Here is a 17987-nt window from a genome sequence, read left to right as displayed (position 1 = left end):
ACAGACTGACCCCTACAATATTCACGCAAATTCTGTGATTGTTCTCTATAAGAAAAGGTTGAAACTTGCCCCCAGTTCTTTAGGTTTGCTCCCACTCCCTCCCTGCTGAGAATCCCTTCTTCCTGAAAGGATGTCATCTAGTAGGACCTGGTTTTGACAGGTTGTTTTTGGTATTTTTAGAGCAAGCATCAGAAGCATCAGGCCTTTGAAGCAGAGCTGCACGCCAATGCTGACCGGATCCGCGGGGTCATTGACATGGGCAACTCCCTCATTGAGCGTGGGGCCTGTGCTGGCAGCGAAGATGCTGTCAAGGTATGGTCCACCAGCCCCTCCTCCCGGCCCGAGAAGCGGGGCTTGGATTTGAGTGTTAGCGTGTTACTGTCAACCTGCTGCTGACTTTGAGATAAAGAGATGAGAAGGCTGTTGGCGGCAATACAGATGGGGAATGCAGTGAGAGTGGCTCCTGTGAGTGCTGTCCATTCTCCTCTCAGAGTGTGTCACATCAGCCTCAGGAGAGGGACTTCTGCTTGGATTTCCCCATCTCTAATGGCTCCCTTCTCTTCCCCAGGCCCGGCTGGCTGCCTTAGCTGACCAGTGGCAGTTTCTGGTACAGAAGTCAGCTGAAAAGAGCCAAAAACTGAAAGAAGCCAACAAGCAGCAGAACTTTAACACCGGAATCAAGGACTTTGACTTCTGGCTTTCTGAGGTAATGCCCAGTGGTTTCCCTTCCCACCATTGGAGGACTTCTAGTCACTGGGGCAACAGGCCCCAAACCATGAAAGAGCAGGGCTTTCCCAATGCCCCTTTCAACAGAAACCATTATCAAATGGGAGTTGTGTGCCGTTAGGGATTCATCAGCAGACAGAATAAACACTTAGAGAAGAGAGAGCTTATCTTTGATGAGACTTAGACCACAGATCGCTCATCTCCGTAGGGAATGCAAATAGGAAGAGGTTATGGGGGTCTCTGTGATAGGCAGCTCCAGCGAGTCTGTGCCTAGATAGAAATCAAATAGCAAAGAGTCAGGAAGCCAGAGTGGGTAACGCATTCTCTGTGGAAGATTTAGAGAGTACAGAAAGTATGAAGGGTCTGGCCCGGTGGTGTAGTGGTTAAGTTTGTGCGCTTTGCTTTGGCGGCCTGGGGTTCACCAGTTCGGATCCTGGGTGTGGATCCGCACTGCTCATCCAGCCTTGCTGGGGCAGTGTCCCACGTAGAAGAACTAGAAGGAGGTACAACTATGTACTTGGGGCTTAGGGGAGGAAAAAAGGAAAACAAGAGGAAGATGGGCAACAGATGTTAGCTCAGGGCCAATCTTCCTCACTAAGAAAGCATACCTTAAAAAGAAAAGTAGTATGAAGAAATAGAAGTTGTTAGAAACCACCACTGTCTGCATACCTACTCTATACGTGTTTTCACACGTCATTTTTCATTAGTGCATATTGGGAGTGTTATCCAAGTCGCTAAAAGTTCTTCCTGAATGTCTGAACACAGCGGAAGTCCGTCACCGAGTTACGCCGTCATTTGTAGCCCTTCCCCTGTTGTTGGTCATTCAGGTGTCCTGGCTTTTCGGTAGCGTACATTTTGCTGCCATGAACCTCTTTGTGTATTAATCTTTGCCCATGCTGCTGGTTCTTCCCCTGGGGAGACCCCTTGAAGGGGATTGCTGTGCATTTTGCCAGTGTACCACTGTGAAGGCTCAGTGACCCAGCCTTTAGCTGTAGTATTTAAATTCATAGGCTTTTGAGTCTGCATTTGCACAAAGGAACGCATCTTAGGCCGTGCAGGCTGATACAAGCTGAGCAGGCATAGCACTAGTAACGTGTGATTGAGAAGAGACCTGGAATTACAAGCAGGCTTCTGGGATTTCCAGAACACTAAATGTGCTCCATGCAGTAGCCTTTCCCTTCTGTCTTTCATTGCCAGGTGGAGGCCCTTCTGGCATCTGAGGATTACGGCAAAGACCTGGCTTCTGTGAATAACCTGCTAAAAAAACATCAGCTGCTGGAGGCAGATATATCTGCCCATGAGGTGAGCTGGGGGAGGCAGCTAGGCTGCATTGGGGCATGGCTGTGGACAACTCTTGAGGAGATCCAGCGCATTGGAGGAGAGCGACGTCTGTCACTTACTGCCAAGGTTCTCAAACATTGTGAGAAACTAACATTATGTAACTAAAAGAGTTTATTATGTGGGTTTTATCTATCAGTGTTCACCATTATTAAAAAATAAATCTTAGGGGACCGGCCCGGTGTCACAGGGATCAAGTTCACGCATTCCTCTTCGGCAGCCCGGGGTTCACCGGTTTGGATCGTGGGTATGGACATGGCGCCGCTTGGCAAAAGCCATGCTGTGGTAGGCATCCCACATGTAAAGCAGAGGAAGATGAGCATGGATGTGAACTCAGGGCCAGTCTTCCTCAGCAAAAAGAGGAGGATTGGCAGCAGACGTTAGCTCAGGGCTAATCTTCCTCAAAAAAATAAAAATAAATCTTAAAAGTTATATTTAAAAAAAATCTCAAGGGGTTACATACTGTCCCCATTTATGTAACATTCTCAAAATGACAAATTATAGAGATGGAGAGCAAATTAGTAGTTGCCCTGGGCCTCCAAATGGGGGTGGGCGAGCAACCCTAAAAGTAGAAGGAAGTTCCTTGTGCTGGCAGAACAATATCTGTGTCTTGATTTGGCAATAGTTACACAAATCTACACATGATAATTGCCCAGAACTACATACATACACTCATAGAGGCACAGAAACGATGCGTATAAAATTGGTGAACTCTGAATAAGGTCTGTGGGTTGACTGTACCAGTGTCAGTTTCCCGGTTTTGATATTGTGCTGTGAAAAATGCGACAGTTGGGAGGAACTGGGTGAAGGGTACATGGAACCTATACTATTTTTGCAACTTCTCATGAATCTATAATTATTTCAAAGTAAGAAAGTTCAGAAAACTGACAAAAAGTTTATTAATTCATTTAAAATAATAAGCCCATTAGAAATTATTAACGTAAGTAACTTTTTAAATGAATAATAACTGTATTTTTCTAAAAACAAAAATGTAGCTGGAAGAGTGGCATTGGTTGTAATTTTGCACATTTCTTGAATGCCCAACTTAATAGAAGACAGTTGGATTCTCACAGACGCTCTGAATTCAGTTTGTTGAGTGTTGCACACAATGAAAACACAGCCTCACACAGGCACTTAGAGAATGGAGTGGTATTTTAATTCAGGTAGTTAATGTTGAACGCGGGATACTACACCAATCTCAGTAAATGCTCATTTCTTAAAAGTTAGTTGCACAGTGGACACTGAAACCCTGTCACTCAGTTTTTTGTACTGTTTTATATTAACATCCACTGGTCCGTTTAGACCTTGAATGGATCTTTTTTACCTATGCATGATGTTACAGAATCATTTGGAGAGCACTGGTGTGCTGAGTTATGTAGATCTTTTAAATACTGACTCACTTCATTATATCATCACATTCATTAACATCCCAACCAGTCTCAGCACAGTGATCTTTACATACATATTGGAAAGCTGACAACTTGTAGGGGTTAGTGCAAATTATCCACAAGTGTAGTTTTCTCATGAAAGTTTGAATTTTATCATTAGCAACAAACTCCGTTTTCTTTAAAGTGACAGGTTCACTTTATTCTTGACAGAATATTTGCCAATATTGAAGTGTGAATGATCCTAGTTGTCTGTTGGTTCTTTCAAGTGACCACAGTGGTCCTTGAAGAGTGGCTGGCTCAGCTCACAGCGGGGGCTTTTCCTCAAGCCGGTCACTGCACTGGAGTGTGCAGCAGAAGTGCTGTGTGTGATGAAACGGGAACTACACATACGGTATTAAAATGACATGTTCTCTCTTTTTTTTTATTTTTTATTTTTTTAAGGAAGATTAGCCCTGAGCTAACTGCTGCCAATCCTCCTCTTTTTGCTGAGGAAGACTGGCCCTGAGCTCACATCCGTGCCCATCTTCCTCTACTTTATATGTGGGATGCCTGCCGCAGCATGGCTTGCCAAGCGGTGCCATGTCCACCCCTGGCATCTGAACCGGCGAACCCTGGGCCGCCGAAGCAGAACGTGCGAACTTAACTGCTGTGCCACGAGGGCAGCCCCTAAAATGACATATTCTTAATGAAGAATATTTAATAAAATTATCAGCTTTTGCTGCTTTTTTAGGGATATTCTCAAGTGAAAAAGCATTTTTTACTGCAAGTGCATGGCAGGAAAGAATCGGATTTCTGCTGGTGCAGGTACCACTGCCTTGAGCCTAAGGCCTCAGCATTCCCCTCATTGTGTTTGCACTATCAGTGCAAATGTCCACACAGTGCAAAAGGCAGATGATGTTTTTGTGTTCTTGTAAAAACAGTTCTGACCTCATAGACCTCAGTGGTCTACATACCACACTTTGAGAATGTCAGCACTCCACACGAATAAATATTGAACCACCCTGTCAATGAGGAATTCCTACATTCTTATTTTCAAGCAGATATTCATGGGAGACCCAGATTTCTGACTCCTCTCGTTATGTCCTCTGCCCCAGGATCGCCTGAAGGACCTGAACAGCCAGGCAGACAGCCTGATGACCAGCAGTGCCTTTGACACCTCCCAAGTGAAGGACAAGCGGGACACCATCAATGGTCGTTTCCAGAAGATCAAGAGCATGGCAGCCTCCCGGCGAGCCAAGCTGAATGAATCCCATCGCCTGCACCAGTTCTTCAGGGATATGGATGATGAGGAGTCCTGGATCAAGTAGGTGCTCCTGGGATCTCACCTCATCCTCTGGGACGCGCCTTGAACCTTCAGGGGCAGGCGCTAGGAACGGTGCACTGAAAGAGAGTCAGGAGGTTCAGGGCGCCTGGCCAGGAGGTTTCAGTCTCTCCTGGATTGTGTGGGAGACAGGAAAGTGTGGCAGAAAGGGTGTGGGCTCAGCAGTGTGCTGGGCTGGGTCCCAACTCTGCACACACGCACCATGGGATCCTCAGTCTCTTCTCCTGAGATCCAGCTGTGTGGTGATAATGATCAGCGATGGCCTCCAAAATGGTAGTGAAGCCTGGCAGTTATCCTAAGTCTTATCTAGATCTTGCCCTTAGATCGCAGGGGCAGTTAGTGAGTTCATATCCAGGAAAGACTGATCCTGTGGAACACTGCTGCTTGGAGCACAGAGAGCTGTTTTTTTAATCACCCCTCCCCCCAAAATTGCAGTCAGCCTTTTCCAGTTGATGTAGCATGTAAACAGACTGGGTGTGGTTTTTTTTTTTTTAACGATTACTATTTTTTTTTAAGATTTTATTTTTCCTTTTTCTTCCAAAGCCCCTCAGTACATGGTTGTATATTTTAGTTGTGGGTCTTTCTAGTTGTGCTGTGTGGGACACCGCCTCAGCATAGCCTGATGAGCAGTGCCATGTCCACGCCCAGGATTCGAACTGGTGAAATCCCGGGCCACCAAAGCAGAGCGCTCGAACTAAACCACTCGGCCACGGGGCCGGCCCCAAAACAGACCTTTTTTAGGGACAAAATCCTTTCTTCATTCCTCACTTCTTTAAAAAAATATTTAGCTCAATATTTTTATAGTACATGGAAGTACGTACTTGATCAAGTAGGATTGATAAGGGACACACCAGTGGCACCTCCTTGTTCTCCAGCGCACCCCAACCCTCTGCAGATCAGACACAGTAGGTGCTGAGAGAGACATGTGTGGACACTGTGCGTTTGGGGAATAGAAGCTTTTGTTTCCCAGAAGAGGCAGGGGTTTTCCTGGAGAGACTGGGAGACGCAGGTGAAGGACATCATAGGCTCTGTAAATGTCAGAGCTGTTTCGATCAAACATCCCCAGCTGAAAACACAAAGTGCAGAGCCTGACTCACTGCCTGTGTGGTCCAGGGAGAAGAAGCTGCTGGTGAGCTCTGAGGACTATGGCCGAGACCTGACCGGCGTCCAGAACCTGAGGAAGAAGCACAAACGGCTGGAGGCAGAACTGGCTGCGCACGAGCCTGCTATCCAGGTGAGGAGGGCCTCTTCCCGCTGAGGGCAGTGGGGAGGGATGGGGCCCAGGCGACATCAAAGAGATCCTTTGCTTTTATTCATTTCACCAGAGTCTCTCCAGTGTTTGTGACCCCTCGTCCCAGACTGGGAGGGAGAAGCTCTGAATCTGATGTTGAGGCTTTTCATGGAAGCGTCTAGAAGCAGGTGATAGTTGTTGATCAAATCATTCTTACTTGTCAGGGTGTCCTGGACACTGGAAAGAAGCTTTCTGATGACAACACCATTGGGAAGGAGGAGATTCAGCAGCGTCTGGCGCAGTTTGTGGAGCACTGGAAAGAGCTGAAGCAGCTGGCTGCAGCTCGGTGAGCGGGCAGAGCACGCGTCCCGCTTTGGGTACAATGGGGAAGGCCTGCCCCTGAGGCCAGGCTCAGAGCTTCCTGCCACCCCTTGAAAACTTTCCTCGGGTGTGCAAGTGTCACAGTCGGCTGGCTTCAGGGCCACCTCTGACCAAGCACCTGGTTGCAGAGTCTCATGTTTGAACAACACTATTCCTACTTTGTATTATGCAGGAGGCTTGATTGAACCATTCACATCTCACACTCGTCATGAATTTTTGTTTGTTTGTTTGTTTGAGGAAGATTAGCCCTGAGCTAACTACTGCCAATCCTCCTCTCTTTGCTGAGGAAGAGTGGCCCTGAGCTAACATCCATGCCCATCTTCCTCTGCTTTATACATGGGATGCCTGCCACAGCGTGGCTTTTGCCAAGCGGTGCCATGTCCATAGCCGGGATCCAAACCAGCGAACCCCGGGCCACTGAAGCAGAATATGCGCACTTAACTGCTGCGACACTGGGCCGGGCCCTCGTCATGAATTATTTTTAAGCGTATGTTAACTATCAGAATCAAAGTTGGAGATTGTGGCTGGTTTTTTCTGTCTCCTGTAATTAGGGGCCAGCGGCTAGAAGAGTCCTTGGAATATCAGCAGTTTGTAGCCAACGTGGAAGAGGAGGAAGCCTGGATCAATGAGAAGATGACCCTGGTGGCCAGCGAGGACTACGGAGACACTCTGGCTGCCATCCAGGTCAGAGACTGAGGGCGCCCCTGCTTTCCGTCTTCGCAGCTGCCTGCTGGTCCCCGTTGCCTGGTTTGTTCTGTGACCTTGCCTTACCGGCGAGCACACAGGGCTCACTCAGGATCTGGCGGGTTGACTGTAGCCCTCAAGATCTCTTGCCAGAGACGGTACCCTCTGTAGACAAAGTTGGCGTGACTTCGTCCGCCCCGCTGGGGAGCCCATTGTCAGTCAGCCGCGTCGTTCCCGCAGGGTACTAGCACTGTGTTCGTTTCCTGTGGCTGCTGTAACCACGTACTACCAACTGGGTGTCTTCAAACAGCAGAAATTTGCTTTCTTAGACTTGCGGAGGCTAGAAGCCTGAAATCAAGGTGTAGACATGGCCTTGCTCTCTGACACTTCTAGGGGAGGACCTTCCTGTGTCTTCAGCTTCCGGCGGCCCCAGGCGTTCCTAGGCTTGTGGCAGCATGAATCCAGGCTCGGCCTCTCTGCACGTGGCTGTCTCCCTCCGTGGCTGTGTCTTCCCATGTCTTCTCTCTGGTGTTTCTGTGTCCAAATTTCTCTCCTTTTTTTTTTTTTTTTTTTTTTTTTTTAAAAGATTGGCACCTGAGCTAACAACTGTTGCCAATCTTTTTTTTTTGTCTGCTTTTTCTCCCCAAATTCCCCCAGTTACACAGTTGTCTATTTTTTTCAGTTGTGGGTTCTTCTAGTTGTGGTGTGTGAGACACCACCTCAGTGTGGGCCGACGAGTGGTGCCGTGTCTGCACCCAGGATTCAAACTGGTGAAATCCTGGGCTGCAAAGCGGAGCGTGTGAACTTAACTACTCGGCTGCAGGGCCGGCCCTAAATTTCTCTCCTCTTATAGGACTCAAATCATATTGGATTACGGCCCACCCTAATGACCTCATCTTGACTTGATTACTTCCACAGAAACCTTATTTCCACATTCCTAGGTGCTGGGTGTTAGGACTTCATCATATCCTTTGGGGGACAGAATTCAGTCCTTAAGGGGCTCCCTGAGTACATTGGGTAACTGCTGCTGTGTAAAAGCCCTGAAGCCAGCAGCAGTTTACTTCCCATGAGTCTGTGAGTGGACAGGCCTTCCCTCTGCTGCTTTCCCATGGGATCCTCACACAGCTGCACTGAGCTGGAGGGCGTCACTTGTGCGCTGGCACCTGGGATGTCTCAGGTCCCCTCCCCTCCTCCGGAGGCTAGACCAGCCCTCAGAGGTAAAGGCAGAGGCTGCAAGGGGTCATACGGCCTAGTGGCAGGTGTTACACAACATCGACCTTGCTGCCTTCCATTGTCAGAGCAGTCACAAGGCAGCCCCGGGTCCCAGGGTGGGTCAGTAGACTCCCCTCTTGATAGCAGGAGCTACACACTGTGGTCACACGTTCCTGAACCGTGCCACCAGCTGTGGAAGCAGAGTTGCATTCCAAGAGTCAGGGTAGCCCCTGAGCCACTTCCCCACAGTGAGCATCCGTTCAGCAGCTCTGGGTGGTTTAGTCGAATTTAGATGGGGTGAGTGAGTCCCCTGGAAGTGAGCGCAAAGGGCGTCGTCTCCAGAGCGTCAGCCATACCGAGGAAAAGACGAGACTTGCAAGTCCCGTAGGAGATGTGCTCGGATTGTTGTGTGGGTGTTTATCTTAAGCTTGCTTTGCGTTCACGCTGTGGTCTTCTAGAGGGGAAGAGGGACGCTACGGGTTGGCTAGCGGGCGCCAACCCCTCAGAAAGGGCTCCCATGACCGCACTTCTCACGCCCACCTACTGCCAGTTACCCTCGCTGCACGCTGCTTCTACTCCCTGACGATTACCTGTTTGTGTCCGTCCCTGTCTGTTGTCTTAGTCCCAGCTGGAATGTGACGCGTGTGAGGGCAGGGACTTTCTAGTTCTGTTACCCACTGTCCCCTGGACCTGGCGCACAGGGCACATGCCGGGCTCTCAGTTGCTGGCCTTGCTGCTTCCACTCCAGGGCTTACTGAAGAAACACGAAGCTTTCGAGACAGACTTCACTGTCCACAAAGACCGGGTGAACGATGTCTGCGCCAACGGACAAGACCTTGTTAAGAAGGTGAGCCTGGCCCGCTGGTCAGACCCTCCTCTCCGGCTCCGGGACGCCGCAGGCGGTGCCACAGCTGCCGCACCCCACAGAGGCCACACGGGGTCCAGTAGCAGTCCGTTCGTGGGTGTCGTAAGGAGGAGGACAGTCACGTGATTAGTTGGGTATTTCCCGCTTCTTGAAGCTGGTTAGTCAAGTTAATCTGCAGTGTTTATTTTTTCTGCCTTGATGAAGCAGAGAACCCCTGCTGGTCCTTCTGTGACACTCGCGCCCCCCATGGCTGCTCTCTTAGCTTATTTCCCAGGTAATACAGCTCTTTACAGAGGTAGTGGACAGTACGGACAGCAGTCATAGTAGACGCCGTAACGCTGGCAGAGATGGCCACAGTAAGAGCTGCACGCCTGACCCTCCAGGCGCAGTCTGTCCACGTGAGATGCCCATTAGATAAACAAGAGCCCTGTTTCATGGATCACACAAAACCTGGCTGCTCTACAGGATGTTAGAGAGGCACCTGTCAAAGTCACCAGGTCTGTTTTGTTCCAACAGCCTTTTCAGGAGAAAACGAAAAATAAGGCTCTTGGCGCTTTCTCACCAGCACTAAAGTCCAGTCACTAACGTAGGAAGTTCAGACTAAATGTATCTGTCCGCTCGTCACGGGCTGGTCACCACAAGACGCTTTCTGACACCTCTAGTTTCCTGTCACAAACATATAATGAGTAAATAAGACTTTCCATCACAGAATTTGCACCAATGATCCTGGCCTTGAGACTAGAGATTTGGGCCATAGGTGGTAACAATAGTTAAAATCCATGTTCAGGGGAGAGCTTTGTTTCTTTGCTCTTATGGACAAATAAACTAAGATGAGCCCACTTGCTGGACACACAGTGTACAGGCGTCAGTGAGGCCTGTGTGTGACTCGCCCCACGCGCACATGCACGCCTGGGTAACGCTCTATTCTTAAAACCAGTGAGACGGCTAGTTTGTGAATATTCTTCAGTCTATGTATCCTAGCCATTCTTTGGATATATATAGTATTTTATTTAAGTGATAATTGTTTAGGCTTTTTCCAATTTTTGCTGTCAAAAATAATGCTAATGATTGCATCATTGTAACTTAACACTTAAGCACATTATTCATTATTTGTTTAGATTAATTCCTATCCGTGGAGTTGCCATTATTCCTCTTTTTAAGACAAGGGTTTTCATTTTGTAAGGCTTGCTCTGTGTTGCTCTTAGAGAAGCTTACCCGTTGTTCCTTCCCCTGGCGGTGGCCAGGGGAGTCCACGGCCCATCTTGCAGAAATTGAGAGCCTTCCAGGCAGGGCAGCTGCAGGGCAGGTGACTGCAGCAGGAGGTGAGGCTGACCAGAGCGTGCCTTCTCTTCGTGGCCTAGAACAATCACCATGAGGAGAACATCTCTTCAAAGATGAAGTGCTTGAATGGGAAGGTGTCAGACCTGGAGAAGGCTGCCTCCCAGAGGAAGGCGAAGCTTGACGAGAACTCAGCCTTTCTCCAGTTCAACTGGAAGGCTGACGTGGTGGAGTCCTGGATCGGTAAGCGCTGTCTCGGCGAGTCCCAAGTTTCTTACCCTCCCGGGCCGGGAAGATTGTTCTGGAGCCACAGCTTGACAGCTTCCTGTGCAGTTGGTTTTCTTCTACAGAGAAGAAACCAATCAAATGCAGGCATATCAGAGAACCCGCCACCAGGGCAGGCCAGAGAGCCGGGGCCTCAGCGCTGCCGGCACTGGGCCAGCGCGGGGCTCAGCTAAACAAAGGCCCTTAGATGCTGAAAGAAGCAGTAGACGCCACACCACGAAGAAAATGGGTACACTAGTAGCCACTAGCCTGCGTCGGCACTGTCCCCTGGCCGCCCAGGTTGAGGCTGCAGTCCAGCTCCCGGGCGAGGAGGAACTGGATTTTGATTTCAGGACCCATGTGACTTTGGTAACTGCTGTCACATGAGTAGCAACTGAAGCACATCTCTCCATGGCACAGATGGAGACCGGGAGCCTGGGGTGCGGGGAGGAGCCAGCTCTTGTGGGTTCAGAGGCTGCTGTTAGGAATAGTGGAGTTCAAACGTAAACACGATAATACTGTACCTTGGTTTTCTTTTTAATTTGTCTCACTGCACGCACAAGGGGGGTTATATTTCCCATGCTTGGTTTTCTAGGTGAAAAGGAGAACAGCTTGAAGACGGATGATTATGGCCGAGATCTATCTTCTGTCCAAACTCTTCTCACCAAACAGGTCAGTTCTGGCCACTTTGTTGATTGATTGATTGAAATTTACTTAAATAGTATTTTCTGGTAGGTGAATGATGGTCAGAGTCTTTCATTGAGACATCTGACTGTTTTACATTAGACCATAAGGATTCAGCGGTGAACAAGATATAGTCCTGGTCCTCGGAGAGCTTCTAGACTAAGGCATCTGCTGCACCCTGATAGGTGCTCACAGGACTGAGGGCAGCAGGACGTGCTGTGGACTTACACCCAAGAGGTGTCTGACTCAGTTTCCAGCAGGCCAGGGCTGGTGGGGAAAGTCTTCCCAGAGGAAATGACATCTAAGCTCGTTCATGAAGGGTAGACCGACAGTGGGCAGGTGGAGAGGCAGGGCGCTCGTTCTAGAGAGGGGCTGGAGAGGTAGTGGGGCAAGTCTGGCGTGTTCGGGGAGCCCTGCTGCCTCAGTCTGCCTGGAGAGCTGGTGGAGACTAAGCGCTGCTGTAGTCTCTGGTCTGAAGGAGATGCAGACAAGTGGGCAGATGTGAGCGAGTGTCGGGACGGTGGGGACTCCAGGCTGACAGTCTGGCTGAGACGCCCAGAAAGAGTGCGTCGTCTCATTGCAGTCACCGCAGGTTGGCTTACCTGATGCTCCTTGTTCCAGGAAACCTTTGATGCTGGCCTGCAGGCCTTCCAGCAGGAGGGCATTGCCAACATCACCGCCCTCAAAGACCAGCTGCTGGCCGCCAAGCACATTCAGTCAAAGGCCATTGAGGCCCGGCACGCCTCCCTCATGAAAAGATGGAGCCAGCTTCTGGCTAACTCAGCCACCCGGAAGAAGAAGCTGCTGGAGGCTCAGAGTCACTTCCGCAAGGTAAGTGTGGGCCCGGCAGAGCTCAGCTGGCCCAGCCCACAGGAAGGGCAAATCCAGCTTCCATCCGCCATGCTCTGCCATCACCTCTGTACAGTGGCGTGGAGTCAACTTAAACCATGGCAGGCGGTTTCACGAGGCTGCCAGTCAGACGCCCAGGACACACTGAATTTGCAGATACCAAGAGAGAAGGGTAGCAAGGGAAGGGAGACCGAGGGCTCTCGGGAGTAGAAGTGGGAGAAAGGTGCCAAGCAAACTGCGTGCCGCCTCGCCCCTGAGCCCTGGGGACTAGCCCTGCTTTTCCTGCTCCACACCCCCCAGCCGCCCTCCTGCCCAGGGCTGGCACATCCAGCCCTCACGACTGTCCCCTTTGCTTTCAGGTGGAGGACCTTTTCCTGACCTTTGCCAAAAAGGCCTCTGCGTTCAACAGCTGGTTTGAAAACGCGGAGGAGGACTTGACAGACCCCGTGCGCTGCAACTCCCTGGAGGAGATCAAAGCCTTGCGCGAGGCCCACGACGCCTTCCGCTCCTCCCTCAGCTCAGCCCAGGCCGACTTCAACCAGCTGGCAGAGCTGGACCGCCAGATCAAGAGCTTCCGTGTGGCCTCCAACCCCTACACCTGGTTCACCATGGAGGCCTTGGAGGAGACGTGGAGGAACCTGCAGAAGATCATCAAGGTGCCCGTGCCCGCAGCTCCCGCCCTCCTGCCGCGCCCGCAGCTGAAGAGTTGATGAGACCGGGGATGGGAGCGCAGTTTCGGTTGTCAGGAGTCACGCGTCTGTCAGGCTAGCAGCCCACCGCTTATTTATCTGTCACTGCTCCTCCCCGTCCTGCCAGAGCTCTGGAGGAGATGGCGAGCAGCCAGAGGACTCAGTGTTCTCAGCTTGCCGCATGGCTCCCACACCCGTCCCGTGTCATCGTTGGGTTGAGGTGAACATGCAGTCCTCCCTAATCCCCAGAGTGCTTGTTTCATGTCTTCTGCTTCAGAACATTCCTTCTGGCCCCTCTCAACTTTTATGTCCCCCGGCTTAGTTGCCCAGGGTAGAGCCGTCTCCGTCCTGAGCCTGTCCACAAAGGAGGGGCCCAGGATGACGGAGCGTCTCCCGCCCTTTGGTCCTTAGGAAAGGGAGCTGGAGCTGCAGAAGGAGCAGCGCCGGCAGGAGGAGAATGACAAACTGCGCCAGGAGTTCGCCCAGCACGCCAACGCCTTCCACCAGTGGATCCAGGAGACCAGGTGCCGGCCCTGCCCGCCGCGATCGCCTCGGGAGCTCTCTGGTCCCCGGGCCTGAATGCCAGGCCTCCAGCTCCAGGGTGCAGGGAGCTTTGCATGAAACCAGAAGGCGTGCTGGGAATAAGGAAAGAAGAGCTGGGAGCGTGCCTGGTCTGGCTGGAGCTGCGGGGGAGGGCAGAGTTAGAGCAGTATTCTCGAAGGTCCTTTTCCCAAAGATCAAGTTGGTAGATGTCCTGGATTGGGAGGGACCATGGCCCATGGTCAGCCCCGAGCAGCGCTTCAGTGGCAGACGGTCCAGGGTTGGGTGCAGTGTGGGTACTGATGTGTTCTTGGTTTTGTTTTTCTTTTCTTTCTTGTGTCTCTCTCTCTCCCCTGCCTCCTGGTTGCTGCTGTCTGGACACCACCCTGTCTTGTGGCTGCTTGGACCCCATCTCCGCAGAACGTATCTCCTCGATGGGTTAATATTGTCTTCTTATTTCTCGGGGCTTCTGACGTGGTGTTTTGTGTGCTTGTCCCTCTGCCCTCTGTCCCTCTGTAGCCTGGCTTGCAGAGGATCCCAGGATGGGCCTTCCTGCCCAGGGGGCTGCACTTCCCCTGCCCAACCCTTGCTGCGTCACCTTACAAGGAGTGTGTGCCTTGCCCTGCAGCCCACTGTCCCTGACAGCCTGCGGTCTAGGGAGGGGGGCCACCCACACCTTCCTGTTCAGACCCCGAGGGTTCTTTGAGAATGTGACCAAGCCAGAAGGCCCAAGCCTCTGAGAATCCCCATGCTCATTCAGCCATTGGGATGGTACTGGACTTCTCTTCTGCCTCTTTTCCCCAGGTATCCAAAGGGACCATATTCAGACGCTAGGAGGTCACGGGCATGAAGTGGGATGACAGTGTTTAGGGGCTCGGGCTGGTGCAGTAAGTCCCCAGCTGTGCACTGACCTCTCCCCAAGTGCCACCATGAGGGCTTAGACTGTCCCCCAGGTTTCCCAGGGGAGGGGACAGTATCATTTACCCTCACAGAAAGCAGATATGCCCAGGGTCTCTGAGTGATGAAGAAACAGGGCTCAGGAGGAGCCCCAGAGGAGCAGGGCCGTCTTGCCCAGTCCCAGGAGGGTCCCCTCCTCCAGGCCTTGGCCTCTGCCTGGGTCAAGCACCTTTGCTTTCTCTCTCAGGCCCACCGTCAAGGCCAGGGTCGGTGGGACCACAGTGGCTTAGGGCAGCACACTGAGGCTCTGCAGATGGTGACTGGGGCATTGAGGCAGCAGCAGGAGAACTCTGCCCACACCGATCCCACCACGTGTGCTGAAGGCGAGCGGGCAGGATCTAGTGGTCCCAGTTTCCAGCTTGAGCTCAGAAACCCCATCCCTGGCCCCTGTGGCTGTGTCTGCTGGTCTCGGTCTTGTCTCCGTGAGGTGCTGTGCTCCCCTAACCATGTGGCTCCTCCCCAGCCCTGGCCTCCTCCCAGGCGGGCCATCAGCTCTGCGCGCCGCCAGCCCAGCCTGGGCCGTGTGTCTGTCTCGGTGTGCTCTTGCTCCACTCCGTGGTGTATTCATTTGGTTTCTTTTCTTTGACTAGCATAGCCTACCGGCGGGTCATTCGTGTCTGTCAGTATGAAGTTGGGGATGATCTGTCTGGAAGGTTCTTCTCCTCTTTTTTCTTTTCTTCCCTCACTGTGGTTTTACCGATGCACTCTTGACTTCCCCAGGCAGCTCCGCTTTCTGACTAACCCACCGCCCTCGGCCGCTTTGGAAGGAGGGGTCTGTCCTCCTCCCACTGCACCAGCACCCAGCCTCCCGCCCCCAGGTCCTGGGGGTGTGCTTTTCCCTGGGGGACGTGGCGTGACTGTGAGTCTGATCTGTGGGGTAGGAGCAGCCTGGTGCCTTGCCTTGCTAGAGCACTTTGAACTTGGGGGAATTTTGGAGCTAACCCTGGCTCGCTGGGTGTTAGAGGGTAGGCTGGGGCAAATGTGGGTCCAGGGGAGGCTGGGCTAAATCCCACCGAGGACACATGCACAGTGTGGCTCATCCCTGCACGTAACCCCGACTCGTTTGTCGTCTTCGTTCACCGGTAGCTGTCTGTGACCTCGCACTGTGTTATGTTGGGAACATGGAGGCTCCAGGGCCCGCCTGCTCTTCGGAACTTGGCCCTGGAAGGAGCCTCTGGTGCTGACTGTGTCTCTAGATCCTGGAGCCCGAATCCAGGCCTTAGTCACAGCCACCTCCCTCCTTTGGGCAGAGTTAGAACCACTTTCAAAACCCAAATCTGGTCACGCTCCCTTACCACTCCAGTTGTTTCTTTGACTGGGGGCTTATCTGACTGCATCTCCCCCCATTGCCATCACTCACTCCAGAATGTGGCTCCCCTCTTCAGGAACCTGTGGCAGACTCCAGGGATTTCTGGGGGGTGGCTGTCAGCTTGCCAGCCTCCCCTCCTCCCTAAGGTCTGCCGTCTGCTGGGTGGCCGTTGTACAGGGCGTCTTCCTCCCCCACGGCTCCAGAGGGAGGCTGTCTGTCAGGCCTGCAGCCCCTCTCTGTTCCCATAGGGGAACTTAAACTCGGGGCCTGAGGAGCCACATGAGAAAAGGTCCTAGCCTGGGAGTGGGGAGCAGGCTGGGTGGGGCTCGGCCCTGGCCCACAGTTGGCCTTGAGCAGGTGGCAGGCCACATGGGGCAGCCTTGCCGTCTCTGAAACAGAAGAAATAGTACATGCCCTCCCTGGCTCCCAGGGCTGCGTAGGAGAAGATTCCCAATGCAGACAGGTCTTGTTTCCTTAATAAAAGGGATGCGAGACTGCAGGCAGTTTATCTAAAGAGAGGTAAGTTTGCGCTGCAGTCAGGCCCCTCTTGCCTCACGGTGCTTCTGTGTTTAGGTCTTGCATGGTGGAAGAATCCGGAACCCTCGAATCCCAGCTTGAAGCTACCAAAGTAAGTGCCCCTAGGGCTTCTGGCCCAGCTAAGACCCTGCACCCGACCACCCCCAGCAGGCCTGCCTGGTTTAAAGTTGGGCATGAGGTGGGCTGACTGGATACCCCTTTTCCCTTGGCTTGAAGCAGCCCAGGACCTCATCCCCATCTTGGAAGAAGGCCTTTGTCCTTGACAGCTGTTCCCGGGAGCCCTGCTTGAAGAGGGCGAGGCTCCTTCCGTCCTCAGTACATACTGGTTCCCTCGAGGCTCTGCCCCCGGGTGTGACTCATGTGGAAGTCTTTCCCTCTGCTGACGCCGTTGGATTTCTTGCACTTCACTCCATCCCACCTTTCCCATTCCAGACAGCCCTGCAGGTGGCAATGCCAAGACTGAGGGGGACTGTTAAGGAGGCTCTTGGGCCTGGTGGCCAAGGCGAGAGCCCCTGTCCCATGCATCTTTGGTCCTCCACCCCTGCAGCGCAAGCACCAGGAGATTCGAGCCATGAGAAGCCAGCTGAAGAAGATCGAGGACCTGGGGGCTGCCATGGAGGAAGCCTTGATCCTGGACAACAAGTACACAGAGCACAGCACCGTGGGCCTGGCCCAGCAGTGGGACCAGCTCGACCAGCTGGGCATGCGCATGCAGCACAATCTCGAGCAGCAGATCCAGGCCAGGTACCTGCCCCCGGCGGGTGCTGGCGGCATGAGCGCTGTGGGAAGAAAGGTCTTGGCCCGCGACCAACCACAGGTCACCCCCAGGGTCCAGCAGTCCGTGTACTGGGATAGAACAGAACGTGTCACCTGCTGTGGGGTGGAGGGCCCCGTCCTCATTCTTGTACTTTCTTCCAGGAACACAACAGGGGTGACCGAGGAGGCCCTCAAAGAATTCAGCATGATGTTCAAGTGAGTATGCCCCGCACCCTCCCAGGCTGGGGGCAGGCTCAGCAGCGGGGCCTGTGTGCTGAGCAGCTCTCGGCTTTGTGCAACAGACACTTCGACAAGGACAAGTCTGGCCGGCTGAACCACCAGGAGTTCAAATCCTGCCTGCGCTCCCTGGGCTACGACCTGCCCATGGTGGAGGAAGGGGAGCCCGACCCCGAGTTCGAGGCGATCCTGGACACCGTGGATCCCAACAGGTGAGCTTCAGGGAAGGCCGTGGAAGCAGTGCTGCCCGCGGCTCCTGTGGCCCTCCCTGCTCACTGCACTTGCTCCTCCCCAGGGACGGCCACGTCTCCCTGCAAGAATACATGGCGTTCATGATCAGCCGTGAAACTGAGAACGTCAAGTCCAGCGAGGAGATCGAGAGCGCCTTCCGGGCCCTGAGCTCCGAAGGAAAACCTTACGTGACCAAGGAGGAGCTGTACCAGGTCCGGGGGCTCTGCTGCCCCTGCCCTGAGGAGGGGTTTGAGGTTTCCTTAGAAAAGCAAAGCCCTAGGCTGCCCCTGGGTTAGGGGCACAGCTGAGTCTAGAGTAACAGGACCCCCTCCCCCCGCCCCCGTTTGAGCCTTCCTGTGCTCGGTGCAGGCGTTCTGTCCCCACTTACAAATGAAGCTGTGCCTGGTCCAGACCACATTTTCCGGCCCGCTCGAAGCTGACGTCACCGACTCTGAGCTTGGGCATGTGTGCCCCCACCCCTGCCTCAGTGTCTGACGGGTGCCATCTTTC

The 17987-nt window shown here is 52.8% G+C and overlaps 1 protein-coding gene across 18 annotated transcripts in view; it reads left to right on the top strand.

The window, feature by feature from the left end:
- Positions 1 to 17987, top strand: part of SPTAN1 (spectrin alpha, non-erythrocytic 1) — a 63371-nt gene that overhangs the window by 44899 nt on the left and 485 nt on the right. For 7 of the 18 annotated variants that reach the window (XM_070518611.1, XM_070518607.1, XM_070518606.1 and 4 more), the window contains 20 exons: positions 181 to 312; positions 569 to 706; positions 1924 to 2028; positions 4547 to 4755; positions 5887 to 6007; positions 6229 to 6350; positions 6937 to 7069; positions 9030 to 9128; positions 10508 to 10667; positions 11284 to 11360; positions 11994 to 12203; positions 12581 to 12877; positions 13322 to 13434; positions 13871 to 13888; positions 14998 to 15060; positions 16290 to 16344; positions 16801 to 16997; positions 17172 to 17225; positions 17312 to 17458; positions 17542 to 17689. In XM_070518611.1, the coding sequence (XP_070374712.1) occupies positions 181 to 312; positions 569 to 706; positions 1924 to 2028; positions 4547 to 4755; positions 5887 to 6007; positions 6229 to 6350; positions 6937 to 7069; positions 9030 to 9128; positions 10508 to 10667; positions 11284 to 11360; positions 11994 to 12203; positions 12581 to 12877; positions 13322 to 13434; positions 13871 to 13888; positions 14998 to 15060; positions 16290 to 16344; positions 16801 to 16997; positions 17172 to 17225; positions 17312 to 17458; positions 17542 to 17689 (2598 nt within the window). The remainder of the gene's footprint in view (positions 1 to 180; positions 313 to 568; positions 707 to 1923; positions 2029 to 4546; positions 4756 to 5886; positions 6008 to 6228; positions 6351 to 6936; positions 7070 to 9029; positions 9129 to 10507; positions 10668 to 11283; positions 11361 to 11993; positions 12204 to 12580; positions 12878 to 13321; positions 13435 to 13870; positions 13889 to 14997; positions 15061 to 16289; positions 16345 to 16800; positions 16998 to 17171; positions 17226 to 17311; positions 17459 to 17541; positions 17690 to 17987) is intronic. The other 11 variants (XM_070518617.1, XM_070518614.1, XM_070518612.1 and 8 more) reach the window with 2 other exon arrangements.

This window comes from Equus asinus, chromosome 10 (genome assembly GCF_041296235.1).
Source record: "Equus asinus isolate D_3611 breed Donkey chromosome 10, EquAss-T2T_v2, whole genome shotgun sequence".
In the NCBI taxonomy this organism is placed as follows: Eukaryota; Metazoa; Chordata; class Mammalia; order Perissodactyla; family Equidae; genus Equus; species Equus asinus.
Note: the sequence above shows the minus strand (reverse complement) of the source record. Positions and strands in the feature narration are given on the sequence as shown.